This window comes from Dasypus novemcinctus, chromosome 30 (assembly GCF_030445035.2).
Source record: "Dasypus novemcinctus isolate mDasNov1 chromosome 30, mDasNov1.1.hap2, whole genome shotgun sequence".
In the NCBI taxonomy this organism is placed as follows: domain Eukaryota; kingdom Metazoa; phylum Chordata; class Mammalia; order Cingulata; family Dasypodidae; genus Dasypus; species Dasypus novemcinctus.
The window spans coordinates 40,150,887-40,169,082 of record NC_080702.1 but is presented as its reverse complement, the minus strand read 5'-3'; the positions used below and the strand labels follow the sequence as shown (position 1 = coordinate 40,169,082).

Here is an 18,196-nt window from a genome sequence, read left to right as displayed (position 1 = left end):
TATTTGCTGCGTCTTCTTTGTCAGCTTCTGTTTTTGTCAGCGGCACGGGAATCTGTGTTTCTTTTCGCTGATCTTCTTGTGTCAGCCCTCCATGTGTGATACACCATTCCTGGGCAGGCTGCACTTTCTTTCGCACTGGGCAGCTCTCCTTATGGGGCACTCCTTTAGCGTGAGGCTCCCCTATGTGGGGAAGACGCCTGCATGGCAGGGCACTCCTTGTGTGCGTCAGCACTGCGCATGGGAAAGCTCCACATGGGTCAAATAGTCCCGGGGTTTGTACCGCGGACCTCCCTTGTGGTAGATCGACATCCTAACCACTGGGCCAAGTCCACTGCCATGATAAAATATTATGTAGCAGTAAGAAGAAACGAAATCATGAATCCTATGAGAACATGGAAGAAGCTGGAGGACATTTTGTTGAGATAATCAAGCCAGACACAAAAGGACATATCCTGTATTATTGGGCTATAATGTACTAAGTGTATTGTACAACTCATGGAGTTAATAATTAGAATATAAGACACCAAAAATAGGAGGAGGATATAAAATAAAAACCTGATGATTAAGCAGCAAAATTGGCTAAAAAAGCAGACTGTTCTAAATCTTTGGAAATAAATAAAAATGGTTAAAGCACATCATGGATCTTTGTGTTTGTAACTAGTGGAGCTATTATATGACAGTGTTAGTATGACAGTGACTGAAATGGAAAGTCTAAAGTCATGTATATTGCTACAAGGTAAGCTAAAAACTGCAATATGGGACTCTATAAGATAGTGAAACCTCATGTAAAATACAAGTATGTGTGATATTGCATATATAAGACACTTTCTACAAACTATAAATAATGATATACTACAGAGAAGTAAAAAGAATAGCAGCTATCTATGGCTGGAGAAGCATAGAGAATAAGAGATGATGAGTTTTGTTTGTGTGTGTATCTGTTTTTGTTAATATTTATTATTATTATTGGGGTAATGAAAGTGCCCTAGGAATGAAAACAGTGTTGAATGCACAAACGTCTGATTAGACTGAATATCACTGATTTTACACTATCGATGGATTTATGCTTTAATAATATTTATCAATAAAATTGATTTGTTAAAAAACAGTATAAGCAAAGTTGGGGGTATGCAGAACAATCATGCAGAAAATACAGGATTCCCATATACCACCATACCACCAATACCTTCCATTGGTGTGGAATATTTGTTAAATTTGATGATAGATTTTTAAATATAAGTGAGCTCTATTTTTTACCATAATACCCAGTATTTAATGAAAGATGCTATATTCTAGGCAGTGTGTGAAGCAATTTACATGGATTACAATATAAAAACAGCCATTACGAAGGCACATGAAATATTTCCTATTATCATTATTATGTATGCTTAATTAAAGAAGTCATTGATTTGCAGAAAAATCATGTAAAAATTAAAGTGTTCCCATATATCTCTTATTCTTTTGCACTTTGCATAAGTATCTTTAGCTGCAGTGGATGAAGGATTATTAAAATCGTGCTATTAACAATCATTAATAGCTTACATTAGGTGCATTCTCCACTTATATCACACTCTTACTAACATTTGCTATTAAAATGTTCTTCATTTGTGATAACATATGAAAGAACATTCTTATAAATGCACTGTTAAGCAAAGTTCATCATCTACAATAATGTTCCCTTGAAAGATCATTCTTATAAATGCACTATTAAACAAAGTTCATCATCTACAATAATGTTCCCTGTGTTATATAGTCCTATGTGTTATTTTTATTATTTCTCCCAATAATATATATGACCTAAAGTTTCCACTTTTAACAATACTCACCTGTATAATTCAGAAGTGTCAATTAAACTCACAAGAATGTGCTATCAAAATGAGATCATTTTTATGAACATCTTCCACGTCCTTAGTTGGCAATCTTTCAATGAATTCCCATTCTTACAATAAAGTTCAAACTCTTAAAATGAACTACAAAACCTGTACAGTCTGACCCATGCCTGTCTATTCTCATTTCTTTTCCCTTCACCTTGGTTTCCAGTTCCTCTGTCTTCTTTAGAGCACCTGTCAAACTCAGGGTCTAAACTCAGTTTGTCCCCATGCTTATAAAATCATTTTTTCTACATCTCTGTCCCCTTTCCCTGCCTATTCCTAAATCCTTCCCATCTTCCAAGTATTTTGTCTAATTTCCTCATCATACAAGGCTTTTAACTTAGCTACAAAATCTGTATTAGGGCATTCACTCCTATTCTTTCATTGCATCCTGAATTTCCCTGCAAAGGCCAATGCGATCAAATCAAACTTTTCAACTAGATTAATGAAGACATTTTCTGGTTCTATGATGTTCTTTTTTGCATCTTTATAGAATAAATACTTTAAATGTATTAATGCATACATGTTGAATGAACAAATGCACACAAAATGAAATGCACACATAGCATCACAAATAAATGCACTCACAAATTTATTCAACTAACATAGTGAAGTCTAGTGTGCACAAGATCTTTTGCATAGAAAACATTTCCTCTGAGGATTTAAAAAGTTAAATCCATAATGATATTTCACAGAGGGGTAAATTCAAGGTCAGTAATTCAGTGTTAGTAACTATAAACTGAAGCAGGTAAAATGGGACTTAGAAGGAGAGTGAGTAAAAATCTGATCTCATGTTCCATTTTAGTACTTCTAGTTAGCAAGTATATTCATTTTAAATATTTTTGTGTGAGAGTGGAGTACAAAAAATGCATTAACATGAAAACCAAAATGACTGGATGAGAGCTATACCGTGGTCTGCTCCACCATTCTCACACCATGGGGTTTTCTCACCCAGTCCATGCTGTTTCCTAAATGAGCTATTGTTTCTGCCTGCACTTTTTCCTGCTGCCTGTAGTAATGGGAAAATGCTGTGCTTCTTTGTACAGAAATCTGTTAAAGTTTATATATCACCTTCGCCTCCAAGCCTTTGACAGTGAGCACCTCTAAGCCTAGGGGTAGTAGGGTATTTATTCATACAATATTTGCACTGCAAATGATACTGATGCTGGGGGAGAATTGGTTTCTGAGTCCAAATCCTGGATCTTAGAAGCAAGTGTTGGAGACTCAATGTCCTACTGATATGGCCCAATCAAAGCTGTATAATTCAAACTGCTACAGAGTGAGTCCAGAAGCAGAACCTTTATATTTAGGTATTTATTATCCTTAAAATATAACAATTCAAATATGTGGGAAAGAAAGCAATATTCACTAAAGATTATTGGAAGATCACCATAGGCAGGGAAAGACAAATGAGTTTATATGACTAAGAGGCTTCAAAATTAGTTGGGAGGTCCTCAGAGGGGTGGTGCAAATGCACATCTCAGCAGGATCTCAGAGACAGCCAAAGTAGATACAACCCCAGCTACTGGTACTACTGAAGGTATAGACACTCCCAGGTCTTACAGTCATGGCAGATGGCTCTGGAATTTGGTGTCTTGCCAGTGGGCCCTACTTTGGAATTTGTGCTCCTGAGTTAGGTAGAGTTCAAATCAGAAGTGACTTCTCCACACATGCCTTTTCTGACCTTTTTAATGAACCTGTGGTTGGCGCTGGGGCTGGTGGATGCCAAGGAGACTAGAATCTCTGGACTGTTCATGAGCCAGCTGGGTCTGAGACTCAGCAGACTTGCAACTCCTACTCTCTGGTTCATTGGACTTTCTCAGGTCAGCTGATAGGGAGGTGAGGATGGACAACCACCACACCAAGGAACTGAGAGAGTAAAGCTGAGGGCATGATATTCCCATCCACAATCCATGCATGATCAAAGGCCTCTCTCAACTGAGAGGTGGAGAGGGCATTGGCATCCCAAGGTACTCAGGATAGAGAAGTAAAATATGGAGTAGAGTGGACTTACTGGTATTCTATTATAGAATTATTGTGACTCTAGCAATGGGAGAAATTATGTCATTGATGTGGAGACAGTGGCCATGGGGGTTGGTGAAGGCAGGGAGAGGGAAAAGGAGGTGTGATATGGGGGCATTTTCAGGCCTTGGAATTTATCCTGAAAGGTGTTGCTCAGACAGATGTAAGACAATATGTATCCTGCCATAACCTACTGAATGGACTAGGAGAGAGTGTAAACTGCAATGTAAACTATAATCCTTGCTATGTAACAGTGCTCCAAAATGCATTCATCAATTGTAATGAATGTACCACACTAATGAAAGAAGTAATTGGTGTAGGAAAATTGGGGGTATGGGAAGTGGAGCCTCCTATATATTTTAATATAATAATTTGTGTGATCTGTACATCTTTTAAAAATAAATAAATATGTATTTAAGAAATCAAACATCAACAACAATAACAAAGAAAATCTTAGCAAGAGAAAAGGGAGAAATCTTTATTGTACTTTCCAGGAAAATTAATACAAAAGGAAATTGAGAAACAAAGAACTGAAAACCAAAGTGGAAGACTATATAAATATAGTCAGAACACACAAAAGTAACTAGAATATCAGTATTCAGTGTTAGATTAAATGTGACCAAAAAAAGGAACAAAAATGAAATTTAATGTTGAAAAGTTGGAAGTTTGTTGTTGTCATTCTCGTGATATTATTAGAGAGGAGAAAAATGTGATTCACTTCATAATTGATGAAGGTAAATGCAAGCAGCATCATTTTGATTTTCTTCAGGACTTCTATTTGTTGGAGGAAAATACTCAATTATAACTTAAGAACGCTTATTGCCTCCAGAATGTGGTTTATACCAGAGTGCAAGCTGAGAGTTCCTATCTGGGCATAACAAAATAATATAGCACTTTGGGGCAAAGATGCAGCCTAGTAATCCAGCACTGGAAGCCAAGATGGAGAAGATCTCCACAGCTGCCATGACCTTCCCCTTGGTGCTCTGGTAGACAGGGAGGAAAGTGACCCAAACACTGCAGAACACCAACATGCTGAAGGTCAAGAACTTGGCTTCATTAAAGTTGTCAGGCAGGTTCCTGGCCATGAAAGCTACAATGAAGCTCACAAAAGCCAGGCAGCCCAGGTATCCCAGGACACAGTAGAAGGCAGTGGCTGAGCCCTTATTGCACTCAATGATGATATAACCAGGCTCAGAGTGTGCATCTTCATCAATGAATGGGGGAGAGGTTCCCAGCCAGATGCCACAGAGTGTCATCTGGATCAGGGAGCAAATGGGAATAGCAAAGTTAGGTGTCCCTGACACCAAACACTGCCTCATCCTTCTCCCTGGAGCAGTGATCTTGAATGCCAGAACCACAGTGATTGTTTTGGCCAAGACAGTGGACACAGCCACGGTAAACACAATTGTAAAGGTGATTTGTTGGAGGACGCAGGTGGCTGTGTTGGGACGACCGATGAAGAGTAAGGAGCAGAGGAAGCATAGGTTGAGGGAGATGAGGAGAATGTAGCTCAGAGTCCTGTTATTGGCCTTGACGATGGGAGTGTCCTGGTGCTTCACAAAGACTCCAAGTATAACAGCAGTGAGGAAAGAGAAACAAAGTGCTGTGCAGGCCAGAGTCATCCCCAAAGGGTCTTCATAAGCCAGGAAAGTCACAACTTTTTGGATGCAGCGAATTCTCTCACTGTTTGCATACTGATGATCTGGACATCTCACGCAGTGTTCTGTATCTGACAAGGAATGCAAATTGTCATCAGCCCATATTCAATAACTCTCTCCTATTCACTGGATCCAACAGAAAAAAAGTGGACCCAAATCGGTTCAGTTTGTGATGACTCTAATTAACTCCATGTTTTAATCTGCATGTTATCCTTCCCCTAAACTTTCTTTTAGACCTCTGGCTTTCTTTTAAAAATTCAGTGCTTCAATTTGATAACAGTTCCACTTTACTCACTGATGAGCTTCCATTCTTTTCTTTTTTAAAATATATTTCTTCATGTGTAACATATGGTCATAAAAGTAAACAAACCATAAGTGTACGCATTAAAGAATTATGAGGAAGTGAACCTGTGGGTAACAGCACACATGCCAAGCACTAGAACATACCCAGCCTTCCAGAGGCCTCTTTTCTAACCCCTCTAAATTATTTACTCCCTCTCAAATCTACAAAAAAACTACCTTCTTGAATTCTAAGCATGTAGCTTACTTCTGCTTGAGTTCTTTGACCAATATTATTTGCGAGATCCATTCATTTCACCGGATATATTTACACAGTTCTTTCACTTTTCAAAATTGTATACAAAATTACTAATACATGAACTTACACAAGAACTAAGTGTAATATTAAAGTTGTGAACTTACAAAACAAACATGCATCATATCATACAGGGTCCCATATGTCAACCTACCACCAACATGCTGCATTGTTGAGAGACAAAATTGGGGAGCATGGAAAAGGTATGCCAAATAAATGGTATGGATGATGGCTGATGGCGATATTCTGATGATATTATCTCATAATCTGTAACAAATGTTCCCCTATGTTTTGGTGTGTTGATGAAAGGGTGTTGTATGGGAATTCTACACGTGCTTGATAGTTTTTTAAGTGCCAACTTTGTGAAAAATTTGTTTGAAACTAATAATTGTGTGGGTTGGTGGTAAATACTCTAAATATAATAATATGGACTATAGTTAATAGTAAGATTGTTATGATGTTCTTTCATAATTTAGATTTCATTCATTTTTAAAATATATTTTTATTTTCTTTTTGCAGTCTTATTATGTGCACCCAACGTATATTTCCCCTTTCCACTACCCTCAACCCCTAGTAACCTCATCACTGCTTTCTGCTACTGGAGATTTACTCCTTTTTAACATGGCATATAAATGACATTTAACTTCCTTTTTTCAAAGAGTATATTGTTTGCGAGGTTCTTCTGTGTAGCAGCACATCTCAGAAATTCATTGTTCTTGTAGTCAAATCATACCCCATTGTTTGTATGTACGACATCTTGTTTATCCATTCATTTATTGATAGACATTGGGTCACTTCCACATGTTGACTATTGTGAAAAATGCTGCTATAAACATTGTGCACAATTATCTGTTTGAGAACATGTTTTCACTTTGTATGGGTATATACAGAGAAATGGAATTACCAGATCATGTGGTAATTCTACTCTTTAAGAAATTGACATACTGCTTTCTGCAGCAGCTGAACTATTTTACATTCCCACCACCAGTGTATAAGAGTTTCAATTCCTCTGCATCTTTCTGACATTTGTTATTTCATGTTTATTTATTTATTTATTTATTTTTTTATTGACTTTGTAATAATATTACATTAAAAATATATATGTGAGGTCCCATTCAACCCCACCCCCCCCACCCCCCCTCTCCCCCCCCAACAACACTCGTTCCCATCATCATGACACATCCATTGGATTTGGTAAGTACATCTTTGGGCACCTCTGCACCTCATAGACAATGGTCCACATCATGGCCCATACTCTCCTCCATTCCATCCAGTGGGCCCTGTGAGGATCCACGATGTCCGGTGATCACCCCCGAGGTGCCAACCAGGGCAGCTCCACGTCCCAAATACGCCCCCACCTCTCATCTCTTCCTGCCCTTCCCCATACCCATCGTCCACCATGTCCACTTTTCCCAATCCAATGCCACCTCTTCTATGTGGACATTGGATTGGTTGTGTCTATTGCACCTCTATGTCAAGAGGAGGCTCAGATTCCACATGGATGCTGGCTGCCATCCTCCCATTTTCAGTTGTAATCACTCTAGGCTCCATGGTGTGGTGATTGTCCTTCTTCAACTCCATCTTAGCTGAGTGTGGTAAGTCCAATAAATCAGATTGTAGGTGATGGAGTCTGTTGAGGCTCAGGACCTGGCTATCACATTATCAGTCCAGAGATACAAATCCCCTAACTATATCTTAAACCCCAACGTTAACTGCACCTCCAGCAGATTAGTATGAAAGTCTTATGAAGGGAGATCCCCTCTGAGTCCAGATTCATCACACATAAACACCATTTCCAGAGAGGGGCCATCTGCCCTGGTAGTAAACCCCATCGGCCATGACCATAACTCTCATGGGTCTCTTTAGCCTTCATAGGAACCAATATCTGGGGGTTGTATCTGCTTTATCTGTCTCTCTGACTCTGCTCAGTTGTGCATGAGGGCAATCCTTCTGCCAGCCTCCAGACTCTTTTTTAGAAACTCGTAGCCATATAAACTCATTTCTCCTTTCCATTTCCCCCTTACTTTAGGTCAAACAGCATTTTAAAGTCATGTTATTTTATGTAGACATGGATATTCTGCTGATCCGCATTGAACCTTCCATATAAGGTCCTTTTCCAGTTGCATCATCAGTTGGTATTTGATAGTGGTCCCTCTATCCCCGGGTGTCATGTCCCACGCTGGAGGGAAGGCATTGCATTTACATGCTGAGTTTGGCTTCGAGACTGGCCACATTTGAGTAACATGAAGGCTGACAGGAGGAAATTCCCAGGCACAATGTTGCTCTAGGCCTTGTTCTTATTTTAGGTTTATCAGCTCACAAGCATAGTCATTAGCATCTGGGGCTCACTGTTGAACCTCACTCCCTCCCGGTCCCCGCCGCTGTACCTGGGAGACTATCGCTGCTCCCTTAGGGACCACGACAGAGCACCACTGGCCAGGAACCCAGTACCCCCCCTGCTGGGTTTTTAATTGTTGCCACTATGAGTTTATCCAATCATTACCATGCACCCTGGACATATGTTCTGTACAGCTCCCTGTCAGCCATATATCACCTGTCATTGGTATCCCATACCAGTATCCCTCCATTGCCATTGTTGAAACACTCTGTGATCCAGAACTCCCCGAAATTTGAAGCCCAATATAATGTCATGGTCCCTTACTAGGGAATGGCATATAGCGATGAGTTTAAAGGATAGATAAAGAACTTGGATAAAGTTAGATAAAGAACTTAGATAAAGAATGTTGACTTGAAAAAATTCCACATCCTATCCTTCCCCCCCCCCCCCCCCAATTATTCAGCGTTTCTTCGTAGGAGTCCTAGACCACAGCAATGCATATATATAATATACAGCACTCCCATACATCCACCACAACACCTTTTTCCTTCCACAGCGATACTCTTACACCCTATTCACATCATATTTACTTAAGGTGATGTACATAGTCTGAGATATTAGCTTTCTAACATGGTAATATCTGTGCTTACATTATGGTGCATACTTTAGGATACACAGTTCTTTACATTTTTAGTTCTCCTACGTTTTACATTATGGTTTACATTATCAGTCTGTCGTCTCCTATATGCTATGGTGTAATATTACATGTTTTATATCCATTCTTGTGTACTCTCAAGAAACTCCTCCCTTGCCCCCCATTTACTTTGGTTCCACACATTTAACGTCCATTTTCCCTTCCACCTTGGTGCCCACAGTGACAGTCAACCTCCGTTTCCTGAGGAGCCACTTCCAGAGATAGATGGAATAGTGTTTAGGGCCTAACTTGCTCATCTGCCCCAATGCCCTGGGAGCCACCCTTTCTCTCGAGGGATGCAGTTCCCTCTATTTGGTGGCATTAGTCCTCCCCAGGATGTGGGTCCACCCCCACTCTCACTACTTGGGATTCGACCCCATGGTGTCACCCACTCTGGCAGAATGAGCATTTAGACATTCCTCAGGAGCCCGTCCTGCATCAGACCCTCCCCTCCGAGCATTCTAAACAGGTAACCCTCTTTATTATATTTTGATATTATTTTCTCGGCATTTTACTCTCCACCAACACCTGACCCTCTCCTGTGTTCGTATGCTACCCCTCCCTCCCCCCACTTTTGGGCAACGTTACCCATCCGTCCCTCCCCAGCCACCCTCAAACCCGCAAAGCCCCAACCAAAGGCAACCACTTGTCCCCCTTTTATCTCTTCTTTGTGTTCATACTTACCACCATCTTGTCTTAAATTCCACCCCTGCAGACATCGGCTCATATCCTTCCTCCACCCTCCGATTTCCTGTAAGCCTATCGTTCAGTCTCTTGCTATCTAGGGCAGCTTGTTTATTTCATATCATTGAGGTCATGTAGTATTTGTCCTTCAATGTCTGGGTTGCTTCACTCAACATAAGGTTCTCAAGATTCATCCATGTTATCACATGTGTTTGTAGTGTGTTTGTTCTTACAGCCGAGTAGTATTCCATTGTGTGTATATACCACATTTTATTGATCCACTCATCTGTTGATGGGCATTTGGGTTGATTCCAACTTCTGGCAATAGTGAACAATGCTGCTATGAACATTGGTGTACATATATCGGTTTGTGTCCTTGTTTTCAGTTCTGCTGGGTATATACCCAGCAGTGGTATTGCTGGGTCATATGGCAAATCTATGGCTAGTTTTTTGAGAAACCGCCATACTGTCCTCCAGAATGGTTGGATCCTTCTGCATTCCCACCAGCAGTGGATGAGTGTTCCCCTTCCTTCACATCCTCTCCAGCACTTGAATTCTTCTGTTTTTTTCATAGCTGCCAATCTTATGGGTGTAAGATGGTATCTCATTGTAGTTTTGATTTGCATTTCCCTGATAGCTAGAGATTTGGAACATTTTTTCATGTGCTTTCTTGCCATTTGTATTTCTTCTTCGGAGAAGTGTCTGTTTAAGTCTTTTTCCCATTTTTTAAATGGGTTGTTTATCTTTTTATTTTCAAGATATAGGAGTTCTTTATATATGCAAGTTATAAGTTTCTTATCAGATATATGATTGCCAAATATTTTCTCCCACTGTGTGGGCTCCCTTTTTACTTTCTTGACAAACTCCTTTGAGGTGCAGAAGGCTTTAATTTTGAGGAAGTCCCATTTATCTATTAGTTCTTTTGCTGCTCGTGCTTTTGGTGAGATATTCATAAATCCATTTCCTATTACAAGGTCCTGTAGATGTTTCCCTACACTGCTTTCTAAGGTTTTTATGGTCTTGGCTCTTATATTTAGGTCTTTGAACCATCTTGAGTTGATCTTTGTATAAGGTGTGAGATGGTAATCCTCTTTCATTTTTCTACATATGGCTATCCAGTTCTCCAGACACCATTTGTTGAATAGGCCACTGTCTCCCAATTGAGAGGGTTTGGTGGCTTTATCAAATATTATGTGGCTATATATGTGAGGTTCTATATCAGAGCTTTCAATTCGATTCCATTGGTCTATGTGTCTTTCCTTATGCCAATACCATGCTGTTTTCACCACCGTAGCTTTATAGTATGTTTTGAAGTCAGGTAGTGTGATTCCTCCAATTTCATTTTTCTCTTTCAGTATATCTTTGGCTATTCGGGGTCTCTTTCCTTTCCATATAAATTTCATAGTTAGTTTTTCTAGTTCCTTAAAGAAGGCTGCGTTGATTTTTATTGGGATTGCATTGAATGTGTAGATCAATTTTGGTAGGATAGACATCTTAATAATGTTCAGTCTTCCTATCCATGAACAAGGAATAGTCTTCCATTTATTTAGGTCTTCTTTGATTTCCTTGAACAATCTTGTATAATTCTCGTTGTATAAGTTCTTTACCTCTTTAGTTAAATTTATTCCTAAGTATTTGATTTTTTTTTTACTATTGTGAATGGTATTTGTTTCTTGATTTCCTCCTGATCTTGCTCATTATTGGTGTACAGAAATGCTACTGATTTTTGCGCATTGATCTTAGAACCTGCGACTTTACTAAACTCATTTATGTGTTCTAGAATCTTCGTTGTAGATCTCTCAGGGTTTTCTATGTATAGGATCATGTCATCTGCAAATAATGAAATTTTGACTTCTTCCTTTCCAATTTGAATGCCTTTTATTTCTGGTTCTTGCCTCAGTGCTCGTGCAAGTACTTCTAAGACAATGTTAAATAGGAGCGGAGACAGTGGGCATCCTTGTCTTGTTCCTGAGTTTAGAGGGAAGGAGTCTAGGATTTCTCCATTGTAAACAATATTGGCTTTAGGTTTTTCATATATACTCTTTATCATATTCAAAAAATTCCCTTGTATTCCAATCTTTTGGAGTGTTTTTATCAAGAAAGGGTGCTGTATTTTGTCAAGTGCTTTTTCTGCATCAATAGATATAATCATGTGATTTTTTTCCTTCAATCTGTTTATATGGTGTATTACGTTGATTGATTTTCTTATGTTGAACCATCCTTGCATACCTGGGATGAATCCCACTTGGTCGTGGTGTATAATACGTTTAATGTATTGTTGAATATGTTTAGCAAGTATTTTGTTAAGTATTTTTGCGTCTAGGTTCATCAGAGAAATTGGTCTGTAATTTTCCTTTCTTGTGATGTCTTTGTTTGGCTTTGGTACTAGGTTAATGTTGGCATCATAGAAGGAGTTGGGTAATGTTCTTTCCGTTTCGATGTTTTGGAATAGTTTCAGCAGGATTGGTGTCAGTTCTTTCCGGAATGTTTTGTAGAATTCACCTTTGAAGCCATCTGGCCCTGGGCTCTTCTTAGTTGGGAGATTTTTGATAACTGATTCTATCTCTCTGCTTGTGATTGGTTTGTTAAGATCATCAATTTCTTCTTTCGTCAATATGGGCTGCTTATGTGTTTCTAGGAATTTGTCCATTTCCTCTAGATTGTCATTTTTGTTGGAATATAGTTTTTCAAAATATCCTCTTATGATAGTCTTTATTTCTGTTGGGTCAGTGGTGATATCGCCTTTCTCATTTCTTATTTTGTGTATTTGCATCTTCTCTCTTTTTTCTTTGTTAGTGTTGCTAAAGGTTTGTCAATTTTGTTAATCTTCTCAAAAATCCAGCTCTTGGTCTTGTTTATCTGTTCAAGTGCTTTCTTATTTTCTATTTCATTTAGTTCTGCTCTTATCTTTGTTATTTCCTTCCTTCTTCTTCCTGTTGGGTTACTTTGTTGTTGTTTTTCTAATTCCTTCAAATGTGCAGTTAGTTCTTCGATTTTTGCTCTTTCTTCTTTTTTGATATATGAATTTATGGCTATAAACTTCCCTCTCAGTACTGCTTTTGCTGCATCCCATAAATTTTGGTATGTTGTGTTATCATTATCATTTGTTTCAAGGTAGTCATTGATTTCTTTTGAGATTTCCTCTTTGACCCACTGTTTTTCTAAGAGTGTGCTGTTTAATTTCCAAATCGTGGTGTGAAATCTGGGCTTCTGTCCCTTGCAAATCTCCAGCTTGACTCCACTGTGTTCAGAGATAATATTTTGTATGATTTCAATCTTTCTGAATTCGTTCAGCCTTTCTTTGTGGCCTAGCATATGATCTATCTTGGAGAATGATCCATGTGCGCTTGAGAAAAATGTATATCCTGCTGTGTTTGGGTGTAGCGATCTATATATGTCTATTAGATCAAGCTCCTGTAATATACTATTCAGATGTTTTGTTTCTTTGGTGATTCTCTTTTGAGATGTTCTGTCCAGAGTTGATAGTGGTGTATTAAAATCCCCCACTATAATTGTAGATGTATCTATTCTTTCACTTAGTTTTTCCAGCGTTTGCCTGACGTATTTAGAGGCACCCTTGTTAGGGGCATAGATATTTATGATTGTTCGATCTTCTTGACAGATTTTCCCTTTCACTAAAATGTAGTATCCTTCTTTGTCTCTCACAATTGTTTCACATTTAAAGTCTATTTTGTCTGATATTAATATAGCTACTCCTGCCTTGTTTTGGTTATTGTTAGCTTGTATGATTGTTTTCCAGCCATTCACTTTCAATCTCCATGTGTCTCTGGGTCTAAGATGTGTCTCTTGTAGACAGCATATGGATGGGTTATATTTCCTTATCCAATGTCCCAGTCTGAATCTTTTGATAGGTGAGTTTAATCCGTTGACATTCAGTGTTATTACTATCAAGGAATTATTTGTGTTAGCCATATTTTGATTGGATTTGTGTTTGTCATATTTTGTTTGTATATTTTTTTGGTCTTTTTTGTTGTTGTTGTTGGTCTTATACTCTCCTCCAACTTTGCCTTCCTGTTTTTTCCTTTCTTCCTGCAGAACTCCCTTTAGAATTTCTTGAAGGGGAGGTTTCTTGTTGGTATACTCTTTCAGTTTCTGTTTGTCTGTGAATATTTTGAACCCTCCATCATGTTTGAATGCTAGTTTAGCTGGATAGAGTATTCTTGGTTGGAAGTTTTTTTCCTTTAGTACCTTGACTATATCATACCACTGTCTTCTTGCCTCCATGGTTTCAGAAGAGAAATCAGCACTTAATCTAATTGAGCTTCCCTTGTATGTGATGGTTTTCTTTTCTCTTGCTGCTTTTAGGATTTTCTCTTTGTCTTGAGCCTTGGATAATTTGACAAGTATATGTCTTGGGGTGGGCCTGTTGGGGTTTATGACTTGTGGAGTGCGCTGTGCTTCTTGGATATGTACATCTGTCTCTTTCAGTAGATTTGGGAAGTTTTCAGCCATTATTTCCTGCAACACTCCTTCTGACCCCTTTCCCTTCTCTTCACCTTCTGGAATGCCTATAATACGTATGTTTGAGCATTTTGCATTGTCATTCAGGTCCCTAAATCCTAATTGGATTTTTTCTATCTTCTTATTGACCCCTTCTACTATCTGTTTGATTTCTGAGGTACTTTCTTCCACATCACTAATTCTCTGCTCTGTCTCTTCTAGTCTGCTGATATTTGCTGCAAGTGTATTTTTGATTTCTTGAACTGTGGTGTTCATTCCCATCATATCTGTTATGTTTTTGCGTATGTCTGCAATTTCCCCTCCAAGTGATGTCTTCATGTTGTTAACCTCTTTCATTACTGCATCAAATTTGTCGGTGATGAATGTTCTGAGTTCTTTCATTGCTTGTGCCAAGTTTTGCTCCTCTTCGTGATTATTGGTTTGTTGATTGGATTCAGTCATGTTTTCCTGATTATTGGTTTGGTTTGTAGATTTTTGTTGCTTTCTGGTCATCTCTTTATTTTGATGAATTTAATCAGTTCCTTAGCTTCTTTGTCTGCTTTTGGAGGTTAATTAGTTGTTATTTTTGCATAGGTGTTATATCTTCTCTTTGTCACTTTTTTCTTCTTACTCAAGTTACTTGTTGTTGGTTAAGTTCACTTTAGAAGAAAGTATTAGTGTTGGGAAAAGGCAATTGTGTCAGCAAGGGTAAAGTGTAAAGTGGTATTGGTAATGTATGTTAACAAAGCAAGAATATGAGATCTGGGAGGATGGAGGTTAGATTCATGTAGATTGTATAGAGTTATAGCTGTAGGTAGAGTATCTTTTATGAAGTAGATGCCTGAATATAGGCGGAATATGGTATGAACTACAAAGCTATTGTTTTCATGAGAGAAGGAAAAAGAAAAGAAAGGTAATAGTTTCAAGAGTGGATAACAGACAGAAAACAGAACAAAGGTATTAGAAATTAAGAGTTAGACACTTTGTGGATCAAAGAATGGGAGGTGGGGGGTGGAATATAGGAGAGACAGTAGATGATAGTGGTTATCAAGATGCAGGGGAAGAGGGATAGTGTAGGTAGCCTAAATCAGTTCACACAGAAATGAGGCAGTGGAGGATGGGAAAACCCAGCAAATGTGAGATGTTCCCTGTAGCACGTATTGTGTACTTGAATTAAAATAAAATAAGTGGAAAATGAGGGAAAAGAGGGAAAGAGAGAACCGAAAAAAAAAAAACACTAATTATAATAAAGAAAAAAAGAAAGACAAGAAGAAAGGAAGAAAGAAAAAGAGGATAGGCAAGCGGTGGGGAACAGATGGGGGGAGAGAGATACAGGTATACACGTGTCACAATTGCAACACTATCTAAAACAACAACCAAAAAAACCCCTAAATATCTGTATAAAAAGAAATAAAGGACTTTGGGGGAGACGCTAGGAGAAAAGACTAGGGGATAATGCAATATTAGCAATCAGGACGTCAAAAAGAGTAAAAAATAAGATAAAGTGAAAATAAAAACAAAACAATATGAACCATTAAAGATAAAACGCAAACGTTTAGGTCCAGGGCACTCAAGGACCCCAGGTAGACCCCAGAGCGTGATGGATTCAGGGGTGGAAAGTCTGAGACACTGAAGACTCAAGAGGTGTGAGTCTGGGGTGTGGACCGCCAGAGTTCAGGGTACCCAGACCTGGCAAGCTCAAATCTGGTCCACAGAAAGCTTAGGAGCCCCGCAGTGCAACACAGCCCTCAGGGATCCCCGTAGCTGGGTGCCAGCCCTGTGGGGGAAGCCAGATCCGCGAATTTTATATTGAATTTCTGATCCCTGAAATTCACCTAACTCCTCAGGGTATCAGCCTTTGGACAGCTCGCTCCCTGTGCTCCCACGCAATGGCCACTTGAGGGCGCCTCTACACCACGGCCAGTTCAATGACCCAGATCCCAAGCCCTGCCGGGTGGGGTGGGCTTCACCTGGAAACGCCGAAAACAGACTCTAAGATCCGAAATCCCAAACTTTGCAAAATATCCTCCAATCAGCTTCCAGTCGTGTCCTCCTCCCTCACTGCACCCTACAACAGTCTCCCAATTGTGTCCCCTTATTGTCCAAAATCCAATTCCGTTGCAGATCGGCAGCCGGACCTGTGGGGATGGGGCTCCAGGCGGAAGCACTGCCCCCCCTTTCCGGCGACCAAAAACGTCCCCCGCTTCACAAGAAAACACCGTCTGTCTCCCCAAATCAATCTGCAAAGGAGTCTTGTCCCAACAATCCCTCACCAGCCAGCCCAGTATCCGCGAATTTCTCAGCACCGCAAAGCCTCTAGTAAAAGGAAAAAAAAAACAAAAACCCTGGCCGCCGCGGCTCCGGAGCTTCAGGAGCACCCGCTACCGCGGCTCCGCCCACCCAAGGAGGGAACTTCCCGAGCCCAGCTGGGACCTCCGTTTATATATTATAGATGTATCCTCTCTGTTACCTTCCCACCGAATTGACGTCCAGACACCTTCCAACCAGCAAAAATCCCCGAAACAGCGCGGTCTCAAAGAGCCTTCAATTCTGCCCAGCCGCCACCTGCAGAGACACTACCAGGCAAGCTCACGCAGCCACCATCTTGCCCCCCGAAAATCTCATGTTTTTAAAACATAGTCTTTGTGGATGTGAAGTGTTATAATCCATTCTCTTATAATGCTGAATAGAATTCTTTTAATACATCATCTTTTATTTATCCATTTTATAGTTGATGGATTTTTAGATTGTTTATGAGTATTGGTTATTATTAAATCTACTGCCATGAACATATTTGGTACAATATGATGCTATAATTTTGGATCATATAATAAACAAATATTCACCATTGCAAGAAATACCAAAGAGCTTTCCAAAGTTTTACACCAATTTACCATCCAGTTGTTCCATATTCTCTTCAACAATGGACACAGTAATGTTTAATTTTAGCTTTTATGGGGATGTTTGGAGCTATTTTATTATGCTTTTTAACTGTAATTTCCTTGTGAATAATTAATTAAGCACTATCACATATGTGCACTGTGTGCTTGGAGATATTTTGGTAAGGAGGGCTTGTTCACACATTGAACTATTTTCCTAATGAAATTTTTGCTTATCTTGTTTCTGTAGGAGCTCCCTGTATATTCTTGATGTAATTAATTGTTGACAGATCTATTTTAAATAATTTAATCCACTTGTGTCTTGAACATTCTTTGATGAACAGAAAATAACAGTATTAGTGTAGTTAAGATTTATTTAATGTTTCCTTTAAGGTTGATGTTACATTTGTTTTATTTAAGAAATTTTCGACTTTGAAGATGAAAATATTCTTCTTTATGTTTCTTTAATATTTTTATTTTTACATTTAGAATTCCAATTTGCCTGATTTTAATGCATCTTTATGTGATGAGGTTGTTTCTGGATATGTCATTTTTTATTTTTTTTTCTTTTCTATCCTATGCTGAAACAACATTATTGTGACTTTTTAAAGAAATGATGCAGGTAGAATAAGTACTTCAATTTCACTTTGTCTTAAAGTTTGTCTTTTTTTTTTTTTTACAGCAGAATGTGGGTTTTATTTTATTTTATTTTATTTTTTTAATTATTTATTTATTTTTTAAAAGTTACATTCAAAAAATATGAGGTCCCATTCAACCCTCCCGCCCCCACCCCCCACTTCCCCCACAGCAGCACTCTCTCCCATCATCATGACACATCCATTGCACCTGGTAAGTACATCTCTGAGCATCACTGCACCCCTAGTCAATGGTCCACATCATAGCCCACACTCTCCCATGTTCCATCCAGTGGGCCCTGGGGGGAATCTACAATGTCCCGTAATTGTCCATGAAGCACCACCCAGGACATCTCCTC

The 18,196-nt window shown here is 39.0% G+C and overlaps 1 protein-coding gene across 1 annotated transcript in view; it reads right to left on the bottom strand.

The window, feature by feature from the left end:
- Positions 1 to 4,670: 4,670 nt before the first annotated feature.
- Positions 4,671 to 18,196, bottom strand: part of LOC131276718 (vomeronasal type-2 receptor 116-like) — a 60,144-nt gene continuing 46,618 nt past the window's right edge. Inside the window, exon 6 of the mRNA XM_058290254.2 lies at positions 4,671 to 5,622. Within this exon, the coding sequence (XP_058146237.2) occupies positions 4,700 to 5,622 (923 nt within the window). The 3' untranslated portion in view covers positions 4,671 to 4,699. The remainder of the gene's footprint in view (positions 5,623 to 18,196) is intronic.